The 18698-nt window shown below is 50.2% G+C and overlaps 1 protein-coding gene across 1 annotated transcript in view; it reads left to right on the forward strand.

The window, feature by feature from the left end:
- Rph3al (rabphilin 3A like (without C2 domains)) overlaps positions 1-18698 on the forward strand; it is a 93613-nt gene that overhangs the window by 64520 nt on the left and 10395 nt on the right. Inside the window, exon 5 of the mRNA XM_028759352.1 lies at positions 912-1041. Coding sequence (XP_028615185.1) covers positions 912-1041 — 130 coding nt within the window. The remainder of the gene's footprint in view (positions 1-911; positions 1042-18698) is intronic.

Consider the following 18698-nt stretch of genomic DNA (forward strand, 5'->3'; position numbering starts at 1 on the left):
AACAGGAAATGTGGCTTCCTTCCCCTAGGGTGGGGGTGACCATAGGAGGGATTGATGTGGCCACATGCTACTCTTCATCCAGTCAAGAGTTCTTACTGAACATCCACTGGGTACCAGAAATAGAGTGGCTGACAAACCAAACAGTTTGTTACACAGCAGGAGGTGGGTGTCTACAGTGGCAAGGGCTATCGATCCCAGGATCACAGGGCACCTGTGCAAGCTCAGCTGGGCTCCTGGGTGCTCAGCATCCATCCAGCAGTGTCAAAGAAGAGTTGATTTTTCTCTCCTGCTGCCAGCTGCTCACCAGCCAAGATGCTCTCTGACCCAAAGCCTACCAGGCTTTCAACACTGTCCTCTGGGATGCAGCTCGGAGGCCTCCCACCTTCTTTGGAGAGAGGGTCCCACCTCTGCCTGGCTTCCTTTTTTCCCCTCTCCTCGTTATTCCAGATTTTCACAGGCGCTTAGAAAAACAGCTCTTAGATCAAATCACCTTCAAAGTCTTCACTGACTCCAGATTGAAATGAGACTCCAGCCTGTGACCTGCAAATCCCTGGGATTTGCCTTATCCACCTGCCCCTCTCTGGCTTCTGGGACATTTCTCAGCACCCTGTGGCATGTCTTCAAAGTGTCTTCCCAGGCCTCCACCTACCTCGCTTTTTTTCCCCTTTGTTGAACCTAAATTCTAAGAGAACCTGGACCATGTGTGTATCCGGCCTGTTTGTTACAATATTCCCAGTGTCTAGCACACCTAGCTGCTCAGTTAACAGCAAGTTAACGAGTGACTGGGAGTTAGCCAGAAGGGGCCAGGTGAGGTGAGCATGAGCACTTAGAGTCCCATAGCAACTATGCCCACGCAGTCCTCATGTTGAGAGGACGCACCTTCCCTCTGATGCTGTGTCCTTTGCTTGCAGGCGACTGGTGGAGCGGCTGGAGACGATGCAGAGGAACGTGATGGGCAATGGCCTCTCCCAGTGTCTGCTCTGCGGGGAGGTGTTGGGGTTCCTGGGCAGCTCCTCCGTATTCTGCAAAGACTGCAGGAAGGTAAGCCCTGCTCTGGCCTCGCCACTCAGCTCCCCAGAACGGGTCAGCTTTGCCATCCTGTGGCTTTGCACCCCCGTTGCCAGGACAGTGTGTGCATGTGTACATTTATGTGTGTGGTGATATCATTTGCTTTTTGGCAAGAAGGCCCTGAAGATTGGATGGTGTGGCTTCTAGAGCTAGCCCTGGCAAGGAGATGAGAGCCTGGGTGTGAATCCAGCTCTTACACCAACCATATGACATCGGGAAACTGGCCTAGTATCCTATGCCTCATTTTCTCGATCTGAAAAATAGGAGTAGGTATTACACGTACTCAGATACATTAAGTACCAGGCTCATAAAGCCCTATCCAGCACATAGGCACTCGGTAAACATTAGGCAAGCACTGCTTCCTGAGGACGGAGCAGTGTGCTAGGCCTGTGCTGTGTGCTCTGTTCCGTCTACTCTCTTGATGCCAGAGAGAATGGCCTTCACAAGACCAAATGGATTTTTGTCTTTTCTTATACTAATCTGTGCCACGTGTTAAAGCATTTCATGATGAGCCCAAGACCTTACCAGTTGACTTTAGTTTACTATTTCCCGGAGAATAATGCACCTTGCAAGGTCTGATTTATTTAGGATCTCTGTTTTACTCATCGTATGGAACCTGTGGTATTACTTTTCTTCCTCGTAGAAACTCTTCTAGATTATTCCACTTCCAGCCATGACTGTGCTATGCAGTGATCAGCACACAGCCCCCCTTCGCTGCCTCCCGTGGTCAGAGACACTGTTACCCTCAACATCTTTTTCGATTTCACTCTAGTTTTGCTGGAACATGTCCTCAGGTAGCTTCCAATGTCTGTTGTTTTAAGTTCTTTTTTAAATTTTATTTTATGTACATTGGTGTTTTCTCTGCATATATGTCTGTGTGAGGGTGTTGGATCCCCTGGAACTTACAGATAGTTGTGAACTGCCGTGTGGGTACTGGAAATTGAACCTGGTTTCCTCTGGAAGCACAGACCATGCTCTTAACTGCCAAGCCACCTCTCCAGCCCCAAGCTTGGAGTTCTTAAAGTGAACAAGACAGAAAGAAAAGAACCTTCTCTCTTAAGATAACAGGAGATGACAAGCTATAATCAACCAAGATGGTTTCAGAGATTTACCAATTCTGGGAAGAAATAACAGAGGCTATAAGCCTCCGGGTGGGGTGGGTGAGCCGCACTGAGGACTACAGAGGTGGACATGTCAGAGCAACAGATGTGGACTTGAAACATTAGACTTTTGCAGCCTTGGCAAGGGCATCGTCTGAAGCATTCCAAAGCTAAACATTAACCAAGATGAATAAGCAGGAAAGCCAGGATCTGAGACACAGTCTTTTCTCCATTCTATCGCATGAGGTAATTCTACTCTAAAGGCTATGAAGTGATCATTCAAGCACAGCAGAGGGCAAAGGGGACCTGTAGGGTCTGCTGGTTCCTCTTTCAGGCCAGAACTAGAGCCTACCTAGATGGTGGGTATAGGAACCTGGGGATGCTTTGCTCCCAGGAAAGGGGCAGGTGGCTGATGTTTTGTGACTTCTACTTTCTGCCTCTGTGGCCCCAGCAGCCTGTTTGCTCCTCCTGTCTCTCCAGCTCACAGCTACTCTAAAGAGTTCAGGTTTGTGGGACCACGAAAGGCTGTGCCGCAGCTCCTCCCACGGGAAGGTCCCTCTGCCACAGAGCGAGCTGCTGGCCCTGGTTATCAAAGAGTTAATTCCAGCTGCTCCTCAGAGAGCCATTGCCTAGGCAACTGACTGGCCCAGGGGAAAGGCCTCATCTGGGTGAGGGCTGTGGGGGAGATGTTCTCCCAGACTTGCCTCCCCCACTGCCCAGTGCCCTGGGGCTGGGCTGGTTGCTGGTTGAAGTACATTTCTCTGATGTGTTCTTTCTAGGCCAGTGGAAAGAAGACTGAGTGCTGGCCCAGCAGAAACTTGTTCGGGCAAAGGTGGGAGGACTATTTAGGTGAGGGTTTTGGGGGGTTGGGAGGATTGATTGATTGATTTATGTGTCCTTAGGAAGACTGTTACCCAGTCATAGGTAAGCACACTTGTGTTTTTCTGGTTTTTCTAGACAGGGTGTCTCTGTATAGCCTTGGCTGTCCTGGAACTTGCTCTATAGACCAGGGTGGCTTCCAGCACACAGAGATCCATCTGCCTCTGCCTTCTGAGTGCTGGGATTAAAGGCATACACTACCACACCCTACCTGCCGTTCTTTAAATAGAAGGTCCACCGTGTGCAGGCTGGTTGCAAGGGATAGACAACAAAAACCCTTGCTCTCATTGAAGCTGTATTTCAGGGATAGCAGAAATGAGACAACAAACAAATTTTAAATGAGAAAACATAAAATGATGCCAGGAAGACTTATCACTTTGTCCAGAGTGGAGACAGTGACGTGTCTTTGTCTGTGAAGGGAGGCCTCTCTGAACTGAGCCTGGATACAAGCAAGGATCAGCCTGGGGGAGGATCTGGGTGGAAATATGTTCTGTGCAGAGAGAACTGTAGGCACAAAGACTCTGAGGTAGAACCAGTTGGGCTTTAAGAACTAACAAAAGTATCTGGAACAGAGAGAGCCAGGGATGAGCTCAGGCCAGGCTCCACAGAGCCTCTTAACTCCAGGTCAGGAGCTGGAGTTCCATTTTGTGTTTAGGCGGATGCCATGGAGACTGAGCATGGCATGAAGTACTGAGAAGGTACAGGATATAGTCTGTTTTATGGTTGTGTTTTGTGGCCTGTGGTGTTTTGCCTTTTCTGTGTATGTCTGTGCACTCTATGAGTGCAGTGCCTGCATCGGCCAGAAGAGGGCAGCAGATCCCCTGGAGCTGGAGTTGCAGTTGTGAGTCACCATGTAGTTGCTGGGACTTGAACCCTGGCCCTGTGGAAGAGCAGCCAGTGCTCTTACCCACTGAACCACCTCTTCAGCCCCTACTGTGTTTTTTTTTTTAAGGGATGGCTCTAGTTGTAGGCCAAATAGACTGTTGGGAGACACAGCGTGCAAGCTGGAGGCAAACTTGGTGGTGATGGCTACCATTGGAGGAGTGAAGGCATCACGGGGATGGAGGCCCTATGCTAACAGAGCATCAGTGTCTTCTGTGTATACTAAACAGATGGGGAGGAATTAGAGGTTGTAGTGGGGGTCCCTAATGAAGAGACCCAGCCTGTAGGATGCCAAAGTGAGAGGCTGCTTGGCCCTGCCATGTCTCAGAATGGCCAGTATGCTGTTCCACATCAGTCCTGGGAAATTCTGGAACTCTGACTGCCTGTGGCCACAAATTGGGGGGTGCTTCTCTCTTCCTCGAAGCAGGAACAGAGGCACCCAGAGCTATAGGGCCAGCTTGGGCTACATTCCCAGCTTGCTTCTGTGGAGTGGTCTGGTAAAACTCACTTGATCTCTCTAGGCCTTCATTTCTTTATCTGTAAGACAAGGTCAAAAAGCAGCCATCAGCACCAGATGGATGTGAGGGATGGGTTAGCTGGTGCAAGGAAGCCCTTCATAGCCTGGCCAGCACTAACTTCTAGCAAAGGCAGGGGGACCCTGTCACTGTCATTGTGACTGGGCCACCCTAGGGGCTCCCTGCTCAGATGTTTGCCACCTCTGACCTTCATGATCACAGGAGACACAGAGTGATGCATAGATCAGCCAGCTGGGGGTAGGAACCTTAACAGACCTTTATTTCCCTGTGGTTTGGGTGACTAGGAAGTCCAAGGCAATTCAACATCTTCCTGGCCTGCTAGATGGATGGCTTCTTCCTCATACAGCACCAGGCAGGAGCCCTGATGTTTCTTCCTCTACAGACATTAATCCTATTAGGTATGGCCTCACACTAAGGATCCCATTTAATCTTAATTCTTCACTGTCCCTTTCTCCCAATATAGTCACAATGGGACTTGGAGTTCAACACTGGAATTTTGAGGGACCCAATTTAGTGTATTGTACCCTATATTTTCCTTATTAGAATTCATGCTATGGTTTCTGGTTTAGTCTTGTTTTTCTCTTGTTCTCTCTCTCTCTCTCTCTCTCTCTCTCTCTCTCTCTCTCTCTCTTTCTCTCTCTTTCTAAGATAGAGTCTCAATATCTAGCCCATTGTGGCCTCCAACTCAGCAGTTCTGCCTCTGCCTTTGGAATGCTGAGATTCCAGCTGGTTACCACCATGCCTAGATGCATTGGTACCTTCTTGAGCTTCATAGTGAAGCTGCTGCCATCACTAGTCTCTTGTTTTCCAAGATTTATGAAACTAAATTAAGGACTTCAACACCTTTGCAGTTCTCAGTATTGGTGTCAGCTGGCAGGGACCCCCATAAGTGTGTAGGTGCCAGTGGCTCATGCATGCGACATCTGGGCACAGCCTGTCTCTCTCTTGGGGGTGAAGGGAATCTAGAATAGGAGGGCTTCTTCCCTCAGGTCTTGTCTGTCAAGGTGGAGGAGTAATATTCTCTAGAGTGACACCTGCTACTGTAGGGACCTAGGTTCCCAGGACTTAGCAACCTGGAGAGCTGTGTGGGGAAGTGAGTCTCCCAAGATGAAAAGGTGTGTGCACTTGGGGAGGCTGAAGAGAAAAGATGCTGGAAAGATCCTTAGCACTGGAAGTATCTAAGCCAGACCTGTGGGAGCGGGGTACAAATCCTCAGGTGCTCCTGGGGACACCAATGTCTCTCCAGCAAGATCCCTGACAGTGTCCATCAGCCATAAGCTAATGAATGTGCAGGTGGAAGGCACTGCAGTCCTAGAGCTGTGGTCCTCTGTAATTGGGCCTTTGCACACACTCACACCGGCTGCCTGGCCTCATTTCCCTGGCTGTAGTGAAAAGGGAAAGGGGCTGGCTGGTTAATTAAAGAGGCCTGGTACTCCTAATTGCCTCTGATCTGAGTCAGCCAGCCGCTTCCCAGCCATATCAGGCTGTGCCCGGCTGCAGGATGACTGTCTGAGCCCCAGGACAGCACTGTCACCAGTCTAAGGAAGCAGTTGGAGCTTTCCTGGTCTTGGCCAAATGGATCTCACAGTGTGGGCCCAGGAAAGCCAGCCTGACATAACCAAGACCTTGTGTACTGAGTCCTCGTAGCAGAGTGGCTGGGGTTAGCCTGCAGTTTTCTCCAGTTCCTTAGCAAAAGTTCTGTGGAGGCATCATGGCCCCAGCCCAGCATGGGAGAACACTGTAGGGCAGGGTGTGGTCCACACCTGATCCCTCCTGCCACAGGCTCTAGACCATTTGCTCTAAGGATCTGTGTCTTGCTGCAGAGATTGGCAGTAACCCCAGGCTAGAAGGAGTCTGTGCCATTTCCCTCTGAACTCTAAGCAGACTCCATTCTGTCCAGAGTGAGGGACTTGTGGCTGCTGAACAATGGGGGAGTGAGCAGATGGCACTTGCTTGTCACCCTCCTGCCTGCCACACCTAAGCAATCTGAGGAAGCAAAGTCCCTCCCCATCACTATCTCATACCTGTCTCCAGCTTCTGATCTGCTGGAGGGAGCACTTGCTAGAAAGTCGTCCGATTCTGAGCAGAGATCTTATGTCCTCTTGCGGGAATTCAGGAGTCCTCCCCAGCTAGTCCTCAGAGACCACCTCCAGCAGGTGGAGATGCCAGAGGAGTGAAAGAATTCGAGTGCCTGCTACTCAAAGTATAGACTGTGGACTAGAGGCACAGACATCCCCCAATGCTAACCAGAAGTGCAGATTCTCAGGCCCCCTTGAACCTCCTGAGCCAGAATCTGCATTTCACCAGATTCATTAGCGTGATGTCTTCAAGTGTCATTCATACCTCAGCATGTGCCTATCGGGCTTCCTCTTCTTTATGAAGGGACTAACATTTCAAGGTGACTATTAGACCACACTTCTGCTGATCCACTCATCTGGGATGGACACCCCGAGGGCTCCACATTTGAGCTCCTGTAAACAATGTGACTGTATGTGCAGTTGTGCAGATCTCTCTCTGAGGTCCCACTCCCAATTCCCTGGTGCCACCCAGCAGTGGCATAGCTGCATCCCACAGTAGTTTGGCAGAATTTTGTGAGGAGCCGCCACACCATTCTGCACAGGGGCTGAATGATTTTACATTGCCGCCACCAATGTGCAAGAGTCAGGAGGTAGCCATTTTTTTTTACAGGAAACGGCTCCCATCCTGATCTCACTTCCCAAGCCTGATCTTAAGCATCTTGGCTCCTGGTGGAGAGGGGAGAGAAAGCACGGAAACAGCAGCCAGCCACCTTGAGCGATAGCATATTTACCCTAGCTGCATCTGAATTGGCCTCGCTGTGTCCTTTCTCCTCCTCGGCCTAATTTGATGTGGAAGACGCGTGTTTGTGCCTTATTACAAAGATGGATTTTTTTTTGTTCGGCTACTGATGTTTCCTAAATTCCCGGAAAGAGTCACTTAATTCCTCTGCCCTGAGGGGCCGCTCCGGCTGCTCGCCTGTCGCCAAGGCTGTTTGGCAGGAATTGACTTGGCTCCTGTTGTCAGGATCAGAGAATTGGACCAGACACCAAGCTGCATCTTGGAACATCCACCTTGCCTGGGGTTGGCAAGCAGAACATCTCCATTAAGGCACACATGCCCTACTGCCCAGTACCCACAGTTGGTCTTTTTTCCCCTAAGTAAAGGAACTGCCACTCAGCACAATTGAGAGTCCATACTGTTCAGCATTGACCTCTCCTACTCGGGGTTATCTGGATAGAAGAAGGTGGGCTATGGCCCATTTGGCCAGTGATGCCCTTAGCTCCATGAACTGACTCTCCATCCCTGACCTGCGTGTCAGTTCTGCAGCTCTGGACATTGTGTCCATCTGACTCTCAAGGGAGAGATAGCAATGCCAGGCTTACATGTACATAGGTCTCAGATGGGAGGAACACCGTAGGAGAGAAGAGCTGAAAGAGGCCCCAGAACAAATAATGGGGAGATGCTGGGCAGCCTCTGTTCCTGGGGAGCAATGTTTGGAGGGACAAAAATGTGCCCAACAGGGCATGGCTAGAGCAGACGTGGCTCTGGAGAGGCACAGGGCTGGCGAGTACTTGGGTACTTGGCTGTTTGGGTTTATGGGAGATGGAGAAGAAGAGGGGAGGGAGAAAGGCAGACTCAAGGAGGAAGGAAGACGAGAAGGGCTGCAAGGCCAGGCTGAAGGATCTGTGTTTGTTCCTGCATCACTAGAGCCACCCAAGAGCTGAGCAGCCCTGAGGTCTGAGAGAGAGCAGGGACCAGGAGCGGTGGCACACACCTGTCATCCAACCACTTTGGAGGCTGAAAAAAGATGATTCAGAGTTCCTGGCTAGCCTGGGCTACAAAGATCAGATTGTGTCTCAAAAGGCAAGCAGTAGTCAGGGCCTAGATTAGCCAGGAACACCAGGATATTCAGAAACAAGGAAGAGAAATTTATGAAACAAGTTCAAATTACTGGGGTCTGGGGATATGGTTCGACTGGCAGAGTTCTTGAGCTGTCTGAAGCTCTGAGTTTGATCAAACCACCACATAAACTTTGGGGGGAAGGGTACACACTCCAAGGTCATCTTCAACTATACAGCAAGTTTAAGGCCAGTCTGGGCTATATAAGACCCCGTCTATAAAAAAAGGCTTCCAGTAATTGACAGCTGCCTCCATGCCAGCCCCCCCCCACCCACTTTATCACCAAAGCCACCATGGGAACTGGCTAGCCATACTTTTCAGGTGAGGAAAGGGACACTAAGCAGGGGACGAAGTCCTTCCCCAGGTGGGGTCTTAATGGCCTTACCCAGCAGGCTGTGTCTCAGTACATGAGCCTACCATGAAAAGACCAGGGCAAAAGGAGTAGGTGAGGGCATGTGGCCTGTCAGGTGACATTTGTAATGGCCTACCATCCTGTGTCCAGTGTCAGCTTCTCTATATAGTAAGTGAGCCAGGACGAATTGCTGGGCACCTGTAGTGTATGACCAGGTCACCCAGGTTGAGGGAAGGGCAAAACGAAGCTGTTCAGTGGGGCATGAGGAACAGAGGGATAAGAGAAACATGAAGAGAATATGAGCTGAGCCTTTCCCCCTGCCTGGCTCCTCAGCACTCAGGAGTCATCTTCAACAGCAGAGCATAGATGGCCCCAGGCTCAGCCACCAAGACCTAAGGGCAGGACCTTACCCCAGCACAAGTTTCAGCGTAAGCCCCAGCCAGCACCGCCCTCCCACTTCCCCCACAGTGCATACACTGCAGCTTCAACCCCAATGCTAAACCCTGAGATGCCTACCACCTCCCTGGCTATATGCCGTGAACATACTGGCAGACCTGGTCCTCCCTACACCAGGCAGGAGTCTCCCCTGCTTTGGACAACCGGTGAGCTAGAGTAGATTTTTCAAAGATTGAAAACAAATACAAAGAGAAGCTCCTGGCGGGTGAAAACAGTAGGAATTCCTAATTGAATATCCATAATGGTTTATCAGAGCTCGGTCATGTCCACAAACTTACACATTGTCCTTTCCTGCCTGGCATCACAATGGCAGAGCTGAGCAGTGACACAGTTTGCTTTCTGGCCCTCCTTTTCTTAGCTCAGATCATGTGATGGCTCCAGAGGGTAAGAAGGGGGCTTGCCTAGTGTAAGAGCTTGCCCAGCATGAGGCCCTGGCTTCATCCCCAGATTCGAAAAGGAAAAAGACTTTCTTCTCCCCTGGTTATGCCATTGATGGCAGTAGGCAAGTGGTCCCAGGTTGGATTTGTTTGTTTGTTTTTTCGAGACAGGGTTTCTCTGTGTAGTCCTGGCCCAGTTTGGGTCTTAAAGACCCAGCGAGGTCGTCTTCCTTAACCTGGAGACTCATCTTTTCCTGGATTTACTTATTATGAAGGATATGGGCGTAGGACCTCAAGCGGGCTAGGCAAGCACTGTCACTGAGCTACCCTCCTGGCTATCTCTTAGAATCTTAAAAGATAATAGATTCTAGTGCCTAATGGTTGGTTTCCAGGACTGGATTCAGTTGCCTGTGTTCTCTTGCCTCAGTTTTCTCACCTGGAAATTGGAGATAATCAAAATTGCTGCCATGGAGTGTGGTTGTGAGGGTAAAAATGAGCTGGGCATGTGATCCGTTCTTAGAGACGGTCTCATGCACAGCGACTGCTGGAGAATTATAGTTTATACAAATATAGGTAAAATGTTTACCCAGCTCTAACCCTACTAGTTTGGGTGTTTTTCCTTCCAAACTCTCCTCTCACATCCAAGTGTCTTCAGATGTATATGTTATTTATATAGTGAGGGTATATGCCATCTCTAGACGTATAATGTTATCTGGATACTGAGGGTATATGCCATCTCCAGATGTATATGTTATCTGTATACTGAGGGTATATGCCATCTCCAGATGTATATGTTATCTGTATACTGAGGGTATATGCCATCTCCAGATGTGTATGTTATCTGAATACTGAGAGTATATGCCATCTCCAGATGTGTATGTTATCTGAATACTGAGAGTATATGCCATCTACAGATGTATATGTTATCTGTATACTGAGGATGTATGTCGGGGGAAGGCTATTCTCGAGACAGGGTCTTGCAAAGTAACCCTGGCTGGCCAGAAACTTGCTGTGTAGCTAAGGCTAGCCTTGATTTTCTAGTCTTTCCACCCTCACCCCCACGCAATGGACCCCCAGGCCTCCACCCCCTCTACCCCAGTGCCTGGCGATGACTGTGTGTTTTCTCGATGAAACTAAATAACATTTCTTATTCTGTCGTTCCTTTTGTTGATGTTTTCACTTCATATCTCATCAGAATCAACACCCCACACCCACACACAGGAAAAACAATCCAATTCTGTTTTTAGGACGTATGTAATAATATAAGGGAATTTCCCACATTTCCCTGCACCCCCTCCTTCCCAGGTTACTCACAGCCTGCTGGGGCCAGGGATGGAGCGAGGCGAACGGATGCCTGCCCCCTTCCCCAGCAGACATCTCCCATCCTGGTCCTTACTCTGACTTCTTCCTGGGGCCCACGGGCCCCTGCAGCTTGCCTACTGCACAGCTGCCAGCACAATCCTGCCCACCCAGATCTGAAATTCAGGCCGGACAGTTCAAGCTTATTTCTAGTAGGATCCTTGGTCCTCCTGTGGGGTGGGTGGGAATCCTGTTGTCTAAGGCCACCCACATCTGCCCTCCTGTACCCACTAACACTAGGCCACACAGAATCACAGTCCTGTCCCTCCGAGGTGACCCTGAATGAAAAAGCAAAATCACCCTCCTTCCCCATTCCTACACACACACACACTTTATCCCTCCACTCTCCTCCCCTACTGTGGGAGGAAAGGGTTGGCCCACCTCGTTACCACTCACAGACTGGGAGTGTGAGACAGACATAGCAGGAACTGAAGCACCCTCCCCATAACCTATGCACCTACCTGATCGTTCTCTTGGGGCTTTTTGTGCCTGTTATTTTTTGTTTTTGTTTTTCTGAGTTATGGTTTCTCGGCTGTCCTAGAACTCCATCTGTACACTAGGCTGGCCTTGAACTCACAGCGGTGTGCCTACCTCTGCCTCCAGAGAGCTGGGATTAAAGGCGTGCGCCACCACCACCAGGCTCTTCGGGGGGAGGCTTTAAAGCCGCTCTGGTTCACTTCCTAGACTTCTTGAGCCCAGGACTCATGTCCTCGGGTCAAGAGGAAGCCCGCATGGGTTGGCATGCTCAGAGAGTCCCTCTGCCCTGAGTCCTCACAGCCCACCACTGTCCCGTGACAAAGACAGTGTGTTTAGACCACTTTCCAGACAGAGAAATCGAAGCTTGGAGCTCACTCATAGCTCGGCTTAGTTCAGATGTTATCTCCATATGTTGTGATAAGGGAAGTGAGCTGAAAATATTCAAGAGATTCCCCCCAAAAGGAGACATAGGTACCACCTTATAGATGGGGTGCCCCAATGCCAGAAGCAGCTCCAATGCCCATGGCAGATTACAGAGTAGACAGCGGTTGCCAGCATTAGCTCTCTGTGGCAGTTGTCACAGTCTGACCTGGTTTGTCAGGATCTGGAGGCGTCTGGACAGACTCCAGGAGTTTGTAGGGGTCTGGTTTGAGTCTCCCTGAGGCTTATTGCCTAATTGAGTGATTAAAAGCTCTTATAGCTCAAGGGTAGGAAGCAAACAGGCTGGGTCACAGTGACACACTTCCCTGCCTCAACCACATGCACCCACCACTCACCTCCCCCTACGGCCCCTGGCTGCTGTGGTCGCATCTCTTTCCTCCTGGTCTGGTGAGTTAGACCTGTGCCAGGCTCCGGCAGCAGGAAGTGCCACTGGCCAATCTGTTTAGTGGCTCGCTCCTAGCAGAGGTAATCCTGTGCACTCGCTTGTCCTCTGCCGAGGTAAATAGCAGATAATGACATTTCCAGTCCACAGTGAGGCTCAGCGCCATGTGCTGCACCTCCCCGGCTGCCCCACCAGCTGCCACATCTCCGCAGGCCTGCGATTCTTCCTTGCTCTCACATGGCCCCTTTATTGCTGGAAACTTTTCCCCACGGCTGTCAGCTGCTCACTGACTACAGCTCAGGGTGTGTGTAGCCAGGGGAGGGGAGAACTGGCTCTCTTCCTCTAGGCTCCCTGTGCCCCAGTCTCAGAATCAGACAAGATCAGGTGCATTCAGAATGGTACAGCTGGAAATTCCAGCCTCAAAAGACCAAGGGCTAGGGACGGAACTCAGTGGTAGATTACTTTCCTAGACTATAAGAGGCCCCAGGTTCCATCCACAACCTCCCTAAGAACAGAGAGCGAGGCTTCATTAGAGGCTTTGGTGGAAAGGGAGGGTCTCTAGCCCCTTTCCTTTGAAATTTGTTTCTCTCTCTCTTTTTTTTTTTTTTTTTTTTTTTGGTTTTTCGAGACAGAGTTTCTCTGAATAGCCCTGGCTATCCTGGAACTTACTCTGTAGACCAGGCTGGCCTCGAACTCAGAAATCCGCCTGCCTCTGCCTCCCAAGTGCTGGGATTAAAAGCGTGTGCCACCACTGCCCAACTTGTTTCTCCTTTTTTATCTACCTCCAGGGAGAGGGACTTTTCTTTCCATGGATGCAGATAAAGGTAATAAGCTGAACTTTCCAGAGACCCTTCTTAACCACATTCAAAAACAGACAAAAGCTGGGTAGTACTTGGAAGCAGAGGCAGGTGAATCTCTGTGAGTTCAAGACCAGCCAAGAACAGAGCTAGTTCCAGGATAGCCAGAGCTACACATAGAAATCCTGACTCAAACCTCACCACCACCAAAATCCAGACAGGAATATAGTTGGTCTTGTAGGGTATGAGCCCCAAGCCCCTGGGTCCAGGGAAGGGGCCGAGCTGCGTGGTAGGGCCCCTTACCGTCTCCAAGAACTAACTCTACTCTGCTCCTGCCCTCTTACATCTGGCTCTGCGCACACCCTGAAGCCTTCCAGGGCTCCCTGCTGTTTGCAGGACAAAGTCCAAGTGCCTCCTCGTGGTGTCAGGGCCATTGTCTGCTTCCTTTTGTGGGGACAGAGCATTAACTTCCTAGTTTAATTGGCCCTAACTCCACTCAGCGGGTCTGTCTCCACCTGACCCTGCCTTGTCATTGTTTCCCACGGAGCTCCAGGCCTGCCATCACCAGGGTCCCTAATTAGCTATTAGTGCCATTGCCCAAAGACTGTTAGAAGCGCTGGGATGTGTCTCTAGTCTGTGGGTATTTTTCAAATGAAAACAAAACAATTCAAAAAGGTACCTACTGGTTGTGTCTACATGGCTGGAAAGAGGGGATGGGACTAATGTAATCCCTGGAGGCCAGAGGGGCCCTTGATGTTCTTCTAGGACAAGGTAGAGCTGACAAAGAGCAGGTGCCATGCTGAGGGGCTGGGGGATGGGGGTAACCTACTGACTTTGCCTGGGGTCTGTGTTGATTGTGTTTCTGGGGGTGATGTGGACTGGTCCATAGCTACACCAAGCCTCTCAACTCCTCACTTTGCTCCCTGAGGTCCAGCAGCCTCAGGCTGCCTGACTGTGCACTGGGTCCAGCAATACTGGTCCTTCCTCTGTGTACATTGTCCATCCTGTCATCCTGTCCATCCCACCCATTACATCACTGTTTCCTTGTGTCTAAGACCTCCCAACTCCAGGCCACATCCTGATCAGCTGTCCGCTAGTGCCCAGTGAGCTTCTGAAAGCAGGGCTAAGCTGTACCTTCTCCTATCTCACTTGCACCAGGCCCTGCCACCAAGCCTTTCTGCCACCTCTTCCTGAGCCTTGGGGCGCTACCTCCCCGGGGTCTGCCATTAACTCGCTCTTACTGTTTTCTTTCCTTCACATTAGTATTTATGGGCTCTGTAAGTAAAGGCAAAGCCTGGCCCTCCCTACAAGTCTGTTATGGGGATGCTGAATCAACAGTACAATATACTCCCCAATATTGGAAGGATGCTGAGCCCAAGACCTCACCACCTCACCCCACCCCCGAGTTCTGTTACTTGTGTAATATGATCCGAGTGTCACCCCTTGACCTGGGGTCTGCTGCACTGACCTTCCTTCTAGACCTTCCCTCTAGACCTTCCCTATGTAGCCATGATGAACAGTCCTTCCAAGGGATTTTAGGAACAAAGACTGAAATACTACAGCCCATATCCTATCTCCTTCTTCCTCCCCCTGAACTGCTGGCCTGGTCTCTGAATGAGCCTTGTCTACCTTCCTACCTTCTAAACCCATGGAGACCCAGGAATTCTACAAGTCTCTGGAAATGTTCTGGAAGACAGCTACATTCACCACTATACCATCAACATACCCTGAGAATGTTCTGGAAAACGAAGTTCTAAGAATACAGAGACCAGATTAGCTGGAAGAGTGATTGAGTCTGTGAAGTCCCATCTCTGCCCTCCTTAAATGCTCCATAGGCCACCCGAGGCTCCAGGCATAAGGAAATTTCACCCTGTCGAATCTTGTGTTTAGCACTTAACCTCCCCTTCCTGTGGCAGACAACCCTGTTCTAGGCTCCTGCTGAACACTGGGAATCAACTGTGAACAGCGTGAGTCGGGGGCGTGGTTCAGGAATAGAGTACTTGCCTAGCACATGCAGAGCCTTGGGGTTGGCTCCCTGGTATTCACAGGAGCCATGGTGTCAGGGGGAGCTGGTCAAGGAAGAGTGTGACATGGTCAGCACTGCTCTGGAGATGGCCTCACACCTGAAAGCGGACCAGGGAAGACATTAGTGCCTCTTGGAGGAGCTCAAGGAAGGTACCACGAAGGAGGAGACTTTCAGATGTGTCTTTTTTGTTGTTGTTTGTTTTGTTGTTTTGTTTTTTTGAGTCAGGGTTTCTCTGTGTAGCCCTGGCTGTCCTGGAACTCACTCTGTAGACCAGGCAGGCCTCAAACTCAGGAATCTGCCTGCCTCTGCCTCCCAAAGGTGCTGGGGTTAAAGGCGTGCGCCACCACTGCCCAGCTCTGATGTGTCTTAAGAATGTGAAGATGTTGCTGGACGGTAGTGGTGCACGCCTTTAATCCCAGCACTTGGGAGGCAGAGGCAGGCGGATTTCTGAGTTCAAGAGTTCGACGCTAGCCTGGTCTACAGAGTGAGTTCCAGGACAGCCAGTCTCTTCACACATAGAAACCCTGTCTCAAAAAACCAAACAAAAAAAAAAAAAAAAAAAAAAGAATGTGAAGATGTTTGCTAGGCATGAGGCTCAGCCTGGATAAAAAAACCTTGGAGACAGGAGAGTCGCCACAGAGATAGAGGATACAGTAAAACATGGGGCTGATGTGACAGGCTTGGTGATCTGAGAGAGAGACAAGGCTGGAGGGAGAAAGCAGGACCAAACAGGGAGGGTCTCTCTTTTTTCCCCACCCACCTCTCTACATGTCCAGAAGTCTACCATCTCTCTCCCCAGCAGCCTGTGGACCTTACTGTGACCCTCCTGTTTAATCTGGAGCCTCAATGTCATTGTCCCTGAGCTTAAGTGATACCGTTATCCGAATTCTGGGTGTAGAGGCGAGTTAGTAGAATCTCCTTCTCCACCCTCACACAAAGATCATGAAGCTGCCAAAAGCAAGCTGGGTGTCTCTGTTCTGGGGATCATGCCCTAAAACATGAGAAGAAAAGAGAAGGTGATCCCCAAAAATATGCCAGGATCAGCTGGCCATCAGATCCTCTGGTTCAGAGGTCTCCAGTCAGGTCCCGCAGGTAGGAGCTCAGTTCCACAAAGCTTCTCACTTCAGATAGATGCTGGTGAGAAGTTCACCTGTGGAGCACCAGGCTTGCCAAGATGGCTCACAGAGTTCAGGGAGATGCCCTCCTGGTTTGCTAGAAAGGACAGTCAGATGGAAGGATGTGTGGGATGAGGGTGGGGAAGGTGGAAAGCCTCTGTATAGGGACCTCCCTATGTTTCACTATCCTGGAACCCATCCTCTGGTTTTAATGGAGGCTGACATGACTGGTTACACTGTTGGTGATGACACCTGACTCTCTCGTCTCTGGGGTTGATAAGGGGTGGAGATACAGCCCTGACCCTCTAAGCACACCTTGGTCTTTTTATTGACCAGCCCAATCCTGAGCTGTCTTAGATATCACCAGCTTCTTTAGCATACGAAAGCTTTTTCCTCTCATTTCCTTTTTTATTACAGTATTCTTGCTTCAGCCCCTCCATGCTGTGCTGGGATTAAGCCTGGTGGTTCCACCATGCCTGATCTTGGGCTGCAGTGGTGGTTCAGTGTGTAAAAGCCTTTGCCATGCAAATCAGACGACCTGAGTCCGGCGCCCCAGGACCCATGCTATAGACAGATGCAGTAGACCATATTTGTAATCCCAGTTCCTACAGTGAGATGAGGGCAGGAGGAGCCTCTTGGTGAGAGATTATCTGTGGGAGGCCTGGGTAACCAGAACCTGAGGCCTGATTAGTCTTGTCTAGGGATCACATTCCTGTTGTGGCCAGCGTTTGTCTGGGAAGTTTATCTTCAAGGAAGGATAGATAGCTCTATCCACTTGTGTTCCCTGACTCCGTAAGAACCAGTTTCTGAGCCTAGATGCATCCTTCTTAATGTACAGGCACTAGAGCTCAGTTGAGGGGCAAGATTGGGATAAAAGTTTTTCCCCTTCACTTCCTAACCCATGTGAGCCTGACAAGTGATCCTAGCGCCTGGACATCAATCCCATAATCCATGTTGATCTGGGTCCAACACAAAGCACAGCTTATATAACTAACCCCCCAACCTCTGCATACTGGCACACATTTTCCAGTGCTGAATCAAATCAGAGTTTTACACGTGTTACCTACCACTGAGCTGCACCCCCAGCCCAAGCCCTTACTTTGGTATCACCCACCACGGTCTCAGGGTCCCAGGCTAGTTCCATCCTCTCCTCCATGTGTGGATTTGAGCATCCCAGAGTCTCAGGGCCTTTCAGCTCCTCGTTCAGCTCATTAAGCCTCCCTTGCAGGGTCGTTATGAAAGTCACTGAGATTAAATTCGATAATGGTAATGTATGTTGAGCACTGGAATGCCATGGAATACCTGCTCAATAAGTGGCGGCTATTATCATCATTTCCAGTTGTAACTCTCAGTGGTAGCTATTATCATTGTTGCCAGTTGTAACTCTCAGTAACCACACAGCAAGGAGCAAGATTGATTGTGAGTTCAGTCCTTGTCTCCACCACGCGGGCCTTCCATTGCCCTCACTGCCTCCAGGCCTGGAAGTGAATTGATTTGCAAAGGTGAAACTGGGTTGAAGAGCCAGCTGCAGTGCCACTGCTGGTCCCCAGCGGTAACTGGTCTGAGCCTTAGTCCTCTGGTGATTGAGACAGGGTATTTGTGGCTCAGGTCCTCACAGTTCTAAGTGCCTTGGCTAGCAGTCGTGTGTAGAAGCAAGAAGTGGTCTTTGGAACTGGAAGGAGATGATGAAGCCTCCAGGGAGGATTTGCTTTACCCACGATGGTGGGTTGGGCACAGGGAGGGCCTGAGGGCCTCTGGGAGGATTGCATTCAGGAATCCAGGATGGCATGGTCCCATGTATATAATAAATGTTGGTTTCCAGTCCTTCTCATCCCTGGAGAGAGTTAGAATCATTGCTGTCTCCCCTCTACATACTCTGAGACTCAGGTTTATCTCTTTTGATGGAAAAAGCACCTAAGTCCCTCCACAGTCTCCTCACCAGGAGCTATTGAACCCCTTTTCCTTCTGGGAGGCACTGGAGCCCTTGTTTAACTCCACAAACTGCAAATGCGGTCCCTGTCCATAAATACAGGAGCCTTCTATATTCTTTCTCCATACTATTTGAAATTTAAAAATATTGTTGTTTGAAATAGATACCTATTGTGCTTTTCCCATGACACACGCCACGTCCCGTGGACACGAGGTTCTGATGGCCCTCTGATAGGCGGACCCCACATGGAGTGGCAGAATGGCAGCCACAGTAGGGCCTTGGTGGAAACAGGCACACAGGGGCTTAGCAGCCTCCAGGGCTGACATCCATCTTTATCAGGGGATGTCTAGTTCAGGAAGTTGCCCCTGGCTGTTCCCTGTGCCCTCTGATTTTGTATGTGATCTGTCTCTGCTTCGTGTTCCTATGAACTCCCTCTGGGCTTCGTCACACCTGCTGCTCTGTTCCCTCTGAGGCCAGGGTTTGTGTGTCTGTGACCCGGAACTGTCCCAGGTACCACATGGTCCTGGGGTCTTGGGGCTGTGCTGGGCACCTTTTCTCAGTTGTTTCTAGTACTATAGTCATCCCCCTGTCCCCACCCTTCTT

The sequence above is a fragment of the Grammomys surdaster genome, unplaced genomic scaffold, assembly GCF_004785775.1.
Source record: "Grammomys surdaster isolate TR1022 unplaced genomic scaffold, NIH_TR_1.0 126278, whole genome shotgun sequence".
In the NCBI taxonomy this organism is placed as follows: Eukaryota; Metazoa; Chordata; class Mammalia; order Rodentia; family Muridae; genus Grammomys; species Grammomys surdaster.